This window comes from Silene latifolia, chromosome 6 (genome assembly GCF_048544455.1).
Source record: "Silene latifolia isolate original U9 population chromosome 6, ASM4854445v1, whole genome shotgun sequence".
NCBI classification, from domain to species: domain Eukaryota; kingdom Viridiplantae; phylum Streptophyta; class Magnoliopsida; order Caryophyllales; family Caryophyllaceae; genus Silene; species Silene latifolia.
In genome coordinates this window covers 124,031,385-124,039,063 of record NC_133531.1, presented here as the reverse complement: position 1 = coordinate 124,039,063, position 7,679 = coordinate 124,031,385, and the positions used below count along the sequence as shown (strand labels likewise).

The 7,679-nt window shown below is 38.9% G+C and overlaps 1 protein-coding gene across 1 annotated transcript; it reads right to left on the bottom strand.

Moving 5' to 3' along the window:
• Positions 1–347: 347 nt before the first annotated feature.
• Positions 348–1,433, bottom strand: LOC141588605 (uncharacterized). Its single transcript, XM_074410038.1, has 3 exons — positions 1,234–1,433; positions 787–1,020; positions 348–702 (listed from the first exon to the last, which is right to left on the bottom strand). Exons 1-3 carry the CDS (start codon positions 1,431–1,433, stop codon positions 348–350), a joined length of 789 nt encoding a protein of 262 aa, XP_074266139.1.
• Between the last annotated feature and the right edge of the window lie 6,246 nt (positions 1,434–7,679).

Genomic DNA, 7,679 nt, shown 5'->3' with positions numbered 1-7,679 from the left:
TTAATCAACGGATTAACAATAACAATTCTTGTCAATAAACATCCAACAAACAATTTTCAATTCCAATCATAATCCAAATATTAAATTTTGTAAAGGCATATTCAAGTTGAGTAAATAACCTATCTCAGCAGCTATAATCCAATAACGCAGTGCAAAGAATAATAATCAAAAGTACTCCACTTTAAATCCGTCACCTAAATACAATATTATAATTTAATTACTCATTATTCGATTTACTTAAATAATTCAACCAATTATAATTTAATTACATTAATTATATTCCCGTATAATTTATAATTCAAAAACCCGTTTTAATAAACAAATCCCATTACCCATTAAAACCTATGTCAACCCGTTAATAACCAACCCATATCACCCACACAAAGCACGGTTGAAACCATAAAACTAGGATACTGGTCTCGCATTGCAGCTTCAGCTTCCCATGTAGCTTCTTCCACCTTATAATTAGACCATAAAACTTTCACCAACGCTGTCTCACCATTACGAGTCTTCCTCACTTTTATTTCCAAGATTTCTTTAGGCTCCTCAACATAAGACACACGCTCATCTATCTCAATATGCTCATGCTCTAGTACATAAGTAGGATCACTCACATACTTCCTCAACTGTGAAACATGAAGCACATTATGGACCCTATCCAAAGCTGGAGGTAGTGTTAGACGGTAAGCTACCTCTCCAACTCTGTCTAAGATCTCATATGGCCCAATATACTTCTGACTCAGCTTCCTTTTCTTCCCAAATCTCATCACTCCCCTCATTGGATACACTTTCAACAACACTTTATCTCCCACGGAAAATTCTATATCACTTCTCTTCAAATCTGCATAGCTTTTCTGTCTATCCTGCGCCGCACGCATCTTCTGACGAATAATGTGCACTTGCTCCACCATTTCTTGTATCATCTCAGGTCCTAACACAACCGCATCTGTTCTGTTATCCCAATACACTGGACTCCTGCACTTCCTCCCATACAATGCCTCAAAAGGTGTCATGCCAATACTAGAATGGTAACTGTTATTATAAGAAAACTCAATCTAATCCAACCTCTCCTCCCATGATCCACCAAACTCCATCACACAAGCTCTCAGCATATCCTCCAATGTTTGAATTGTTCTCTCCATCTGACCGTCTATAGCTGAATGAAATGTTGTGCTCATCTTCAACTGAGTCCTCATCAAAGATTATAATTCCCGCCAGAATTTAAATATAAACCTTAACTCACGATAAAAAATAATATCCTTAGGCACATCATGAAGCTTCACCACATTCTTGACATAAGCTTTAGACAACTCAGCCTTATTCCAAGTATCTTTCATAGGAATGAAGTGAGTTGACTTAGTCAATCGATCCACAATAACCCATATCATATTATTCCCCTTCTGAGTCCTAGGCAACCCCACAATGAAATCCATCGAAATGCTCTCCCACTTCCACTCAAGTACATCCAAGGATTGAACTCTGCCTTGTGGTCTCTTATCCTCTCCCTTTACCTTTTGACAAATCGAACACCTTACAACGAACTCAACAACCTCCTTCTTCATCTTAGGCGACCAGAAAGTATTCTTCAAATCTTTATATAGCTTATCTCCTCCAGGATGAACAAAATATGGAGTAGAATGAACTTCAGTTAAAATATTTCTTTTTAATTCTTCATCATCAGGTACACACCATCTCCCATCAAATCTCAAACTACCATCACCGGCCACAGAGAACTATTTCCCCACGTCATTTTCCACGGCATCATTCACGGTCCCCTTCCAGCGAGTCACTCGTGCATCTTCCGCTTGCTTTTCTCTAATCTCAACATACAACTCTGGCTCAATTGTCAAATCTCAAATTATATCTCCCTTCTTAATCATAGAAATGCCCATGTTCTGCACCTCTTCATGCAATCTCGCCCTAGACATAGCAGTGCACAAAGCATGGACAGATTTCCAACTTAGTGCATCTGCCACCACATTAGCCTTCCCTTCATGTTAAATTATCACCATGTCATAATCTTCAATAAACTCTATCCACCTCCTCTATCTCATATTTAGCTCCTTCTGAGTATAATGTACTTTAAGCTCTTGTGATCAAAAAATATCTTAAAAGTAGCTCCATAAAGGTAATGGGGCCACAATTTCAAGGAAAATACCACTGCTTCCAATTCTAGATCATGAGTTAGATAACTTGCTTCATACTGTTTCAGTTGTCTCGAGGCATAAGCTATCACCTTCCTATTCTGCATAAGTACACATCCCAATCCATTCTTCGAAGCATCTGTATAAACTTCAAAATTCTCACTCCCCTCAGGTAAGGCTAGAATAGGAGCTGTAGTCAGGCACTCCTTCAAGGTTAGGAATGTCGTCTCACAACTCTCATCCCACTGGAACTTATTCTCCTTCTTCATCAAAGTAGTCAAAGGCTTAGCTATTTTTGAGAAATCATTTACAAACCTCATATAATAGCCAGCTAACCCCGGAAAGCTTCTAATATCACCCACATTCTTTGGTCTTTCCAACTTGGACACCGCCTCAATTGATACCGTCGTCAGGTATCAAAAATAAAATACCTAGTTACACTAACAGAAGCTAGCAGTAAGTAGGGTCGATCTCCACATGGAGGCGGTCACTATCTACTTGTCTACTCGGTCTGTCTAAGGTCACAGGATAGGGGTTTTAATTGATTTCTAAACTACTGAAGATTAACGGAAAGAGAAATAAAGGCAGAAAATGTGATAAAGATAACAGATAAGAGAGAATATGTCAAGATTTCGGTTCACCATGGTAGTCAATCGACTCAGTTGCAAATAGCCTAGACAATCTACTGTGAGAAGGATAACGGAAAGGTCCTTCTGGTCCACTTTCTATCCTAGAATTCCACTAACTTAACTTCCGTCCTCATTAGGGTAGTCTACTGTTCATAGCAGGTCTGTTCATTCCAATCTTCCGATCCAGGAACGAAATTAACCAGATTAATGTAATTTAGAAGCATGCATTCAACTAAATTGGTGTACAGTTATATTGCTATGGGACAGATTCTCACAAGTAAACCATCTAGTCTATTCGCTACATCGTCACAATCCTACCATGGATTTCCTAGTCCTAACATAGGAGAAATTAGCTACTCATATTACTAACGTTGTCAATACTAATAATAATGAATAAAGTAATTAAAGGCATGATAGAACAACAATAATTATGCATAAGATGAATTAGGGCAGAAATTAATATACAGAGAAACTAGGATTAAAGCAAGGAAATAATAGATTAAGATTAATAAGGGAAGAAATATTACAATCACAAGAGTTTCGGCGCAAAGAACAAATCCACTAGCAAGAGATTAAAGAAAGAGCAAAGTTACAGTGGAGAGAGATTAGAGAGATTCAGAAAATGAGAGAAGCGTAAGTAAAAAGTGCGTTTATGAACTAATCCCGACTTCCCTTATATAGGGAAGTCATTATCAACATAAAATAAACAAAACACGGGATAAAAATCCCGAGTATAATAGCTAAACACTCGATCGAGCAACTTTATATCACTCGATCGAGCAAAACCAAGCTAAAACCTCTCGATCGAGTACTTTAGGTACTCGATCGAACACTTATTAAATAGGCACTACTCGATCGAGTAGAAAAAGGAGTCGATCGAACACAATTGTACTCGATCGAGTACTTTCCAGTGCACAATTCCTGCTTCGCGCACTGAACTTCAAACAGATGCCATGTCTTCGTTACTTGGGCAAATAGGGCGTTTCCGGTGGCGTTGGAAAGCTAAGAGGACAAGCTTTCATATCCAATTGGAATAACCTGAAAACTAATGTAGAACTCGAGATATGGCTCTTCAAAGTAGGCACTAGCAATTTGAAGTTCTTCCTTTACTCGCCTAGCTATCTTACTCCTTTGCGCATCTCAAAATAGTAGTCTTAAGGCTCCGACTCAACTCATCTCCTAAATGCATGCATAAGGACATGTTTTAGACTTGATTATGCTCCTTTCCGGTTTTATACCTGCAAATAATACAAGACAAACCAAAGTAGACAATTAGGGGGACATTTGTAGCTAAATACTACACAAAATACATAGAAATGCGTGCAAATAAAGTACAAAATACTTATATAAAATGCACGCATCAAATCTCCCCAAACCAAACCTTTGCTTGTCCCCAAGCAAACTAAATGCAAACTAATGAAACGGAAAAATAAAGCTCAGAGCTAGCTATAACTTGTCTACTTGAACCAATTTAATGCAACAGAAATCAACAGTCATAGCTACAATAGTTAATACGCAACGAATTATAAGATGTCCATAAATAAAGCTGACCTATCGACCTTGCAAGACCAACAAATCGGACTCTCACGTGATCATTCTTCTCTCATGAAGCAAAGGGTGAATAATTATGTGTAAGAGGGAAAGAGAATACAGTCACTCACCTAAACTGCGACCTACATAACATGCATGCAACAAAAATGATAGACGATTCAAGTACTATACATACATTGCAATCAACAATGTCCGTCACAGCTGAGGGCTTACAAATGATATGGGAAAGTGAGGTTACAGGTGAGAAAAGGCGAAACAGATTATGGTAGTGTGGAGGTAAAGCGTCAAGCTAGCTCCTAAACAAGACCATATAAAGACCATCCAAAACTTAGCTGTCTAGAAAATAAAGCTCAAGTGCCCTTCATTGGCACACATCTCACTATCCAATACACTATCTCCTCAAAAAGATGTAAATAAAATAGAGGAGTAAGACCGTCACAAGATAGAAGTAAACACAGTCGGTCTCTTTTATTCATACAACTCAATTCAATTTTTTCTTTCTTTTTTCTTTCTTTTCTTCTTTCTGTTTCACGTGAACTTCAACTTTTTCATTTTTTTTTCTTCTTTTCACGTCTCTTTTTTTTTCACATTCTTTCTTTTTCTACCAACTCCGCACAGTGGATATGAGCCAAATTCGCAACAAGGATAGATATACCACAAAAGTCACACTAAACTAGCTTGACTGGAAGGCTAAATTTGGGTGTAGCTAATGGGTCAAAAGGCTATTTTTGGCTAATGTGGAGCTAAGTGGGTGAAAATGAAAGAAAGGGAATTTGTAAGCACCTCTCTGCATGTGACACCAACCACAAACCCGAATGTATGCAAATGACAAGAAATCGAATTTCATAAAACTGCAAAAGTAATGGACATGTTATGCAAGGAGTATTACTCTCAATTCCTACATAAACAGGTCATGAATGTCACCAGTTATAAGGCTCTAAGTCTCAGAAATTGTAAGTAGGTTGCCAATTTATCAGGTCAAGTCTAAACAGTCAGCTAAATTTTTGACATTAACTCGTAGATAAGCGCAGGACTAAACTAATAACTGTCAATTAGATGCAAGGCTCAAGTAAAAATGACAAGTTAAAGTGCAATATCATCACGGAAATCTACCGTTCCGACTCAACCTATATGCAAAAATAAACGTGAAATTTTTCGAATTTTTTTGAAATTTTTGAAATTTTATAAGATTTTTGAATTTTTATAGAAATAAACAACAATGCATACAGAAATTAAACGTGATAACAGAAATGCAATAAAAACATAAATGCAGACACAGATATGGATGCATAACCTCCCCAAACCAAACCGTACAATGCCCTCACTGTACCCAAAAATAAGGAAAGGAAATGCAAACTAAAAAGGAGAGGGAAGATGCGGAAAACTTACAAGATAACGCGAAGTAGGGACCTCCCCAAACCAGCCAGCAACATGGGAGGTCACAAATAGCTGCAGGACATCATCACAGGAAGCGAATCAAGGAAAAACCAACTCGATCGAAAGAGAAGATTACTCGATCGAGTGCAATGGGCAGTAGAAGTGTTCGATCGAGAAAGTAGGGCACTCGATCGAGAAGACACATTATTAAACACACACCAAAAATCGAAATGTTAGAAAAACAACTAAAAAGCGTAAATTCCGGGTTGCCTCCCGGACAGCGCTAGTTTCAGACAGGTCCCAACTCGACCTTCTTTTCTTCAAGCCTCTCTAATTTAGCCTAGTCAAAACAGCTCAAAGCGCGCAGCAACTGATCAAACAGCTGCGCATGTGCTACATAAAACTGTAAGTAGCACCATAGTAGATAATAGCATAGGAAAATAAAATAGTAAAAACGTTTAAGCCTAACAAATTTCCTATGACAGCTCCTAAATTTGTCCACAAAATAAATTAAGGAGCTCGGGAGCAATTAATAATAATCTAGGGCATCGTTTTAGTTTAACAAATTTCTGACGACAAGGACGGTGAAAAACTGTTAAATTATTTGACCGACTGGGAGGGGGTATAGCATTGAAATACGAAGCATAAGTCAAGTGAGGCAATGTACTATTCAAACAAACAATAATATAAATATCGTTAACTACCTCGGTTTGGTTGCTCTCAATGATGGAATCATTGACAAAGGAAGATATTACCTCTTCCGCGCTAGGAGTGATTACTGACTCAGTTGTCTTCTCGTCACCCTCCTCTGTGGATTTCGTCCCATAAATCGCGGCCTCAAGCGCATCCAGCTCGGCTTTGAAAAGGGGAGATTCACCGTAACCATTGTCTTTGTCAAAATTGTCTTCCAAAACGAACCAAGATGACGTTTTATTGCTCTCCATGGCCAAACTTCTCGATCGAGCAGCTATGGAACTCGATCGAGAGGTTTCTTCACACATTTTACTCGATCGAACAGAGTAAAGCATTCGATCGAGGTCCTCTAATTCAGCATTACTCGATCGAACAGTGTGGGGTGTTCGATCGAGGCCTTCTTCACACAAACCATTCGATCGAGCGGTTAAATCTACTCGATCGACTTCCTCATCATAGAATTTACTCGACCGAGCAATGTGGACTGTTCGATCGAGTGGATTAGGCTGGACCGTGGTGAAGTGCTTGAGAAAAGCTTCATCTTCATTATCACCTTCAACTTCGGAGTCATAAATGTCTTCATCATCACTAGACAACTCGGGTCTTTCATGGGAAAGACTACTGACAGGAAAAACAGCATATTCCATCTCTGAGTCGCTAGAATCCAACTCGGCAGCTAATTGAGCTACTTGAGATTCAAGTAGCTCGAGGTAAGCTTCCCTAGATTTATCGCTTTCTTGCATTTGAAGCATAAGTGATTTTATCATAGACTTCAACTCGGCAGCCACTTCATTCTCTTCAACGGGATAAACGGAGGCTTTTGATAGCCTCGTTGATAAGGCAAATGTGGCGGCGCAATTACAACTGAATGGCTAGCTTGTCTACGCAGCTTGAACGCACAAACCTCGTGATTTTCAGCTAAGCAAAAAGCTGCATTGCGCCCAGCAGCACCACATCTCCCGCAATAAATCACCTGCTGCGCCATATAACGAAACATAGGTGATGGGTCAAAGGTACTCAAGCCTTCCCTTTGACGATCTTTTACCTAGAATTGTCTAGGTAGGACCTATAGTACCTATCAAAACAGCACTAAAGAAAAAGATGAGAACGGCCTCAAGGGAAAAATCCTTTGAGGCTAAAGACAGAAAAAATTAAACAAATAAATAAAGTAGTAGCCTCCCCGGCAACGACGCAAAAATTTGATACCGTCGTCAGGTACCAAAAATAAAATACCTAGTTACACTAACAGAAGCTAGCAGTAAGTAGGGTCGATCTCCACAGGGAG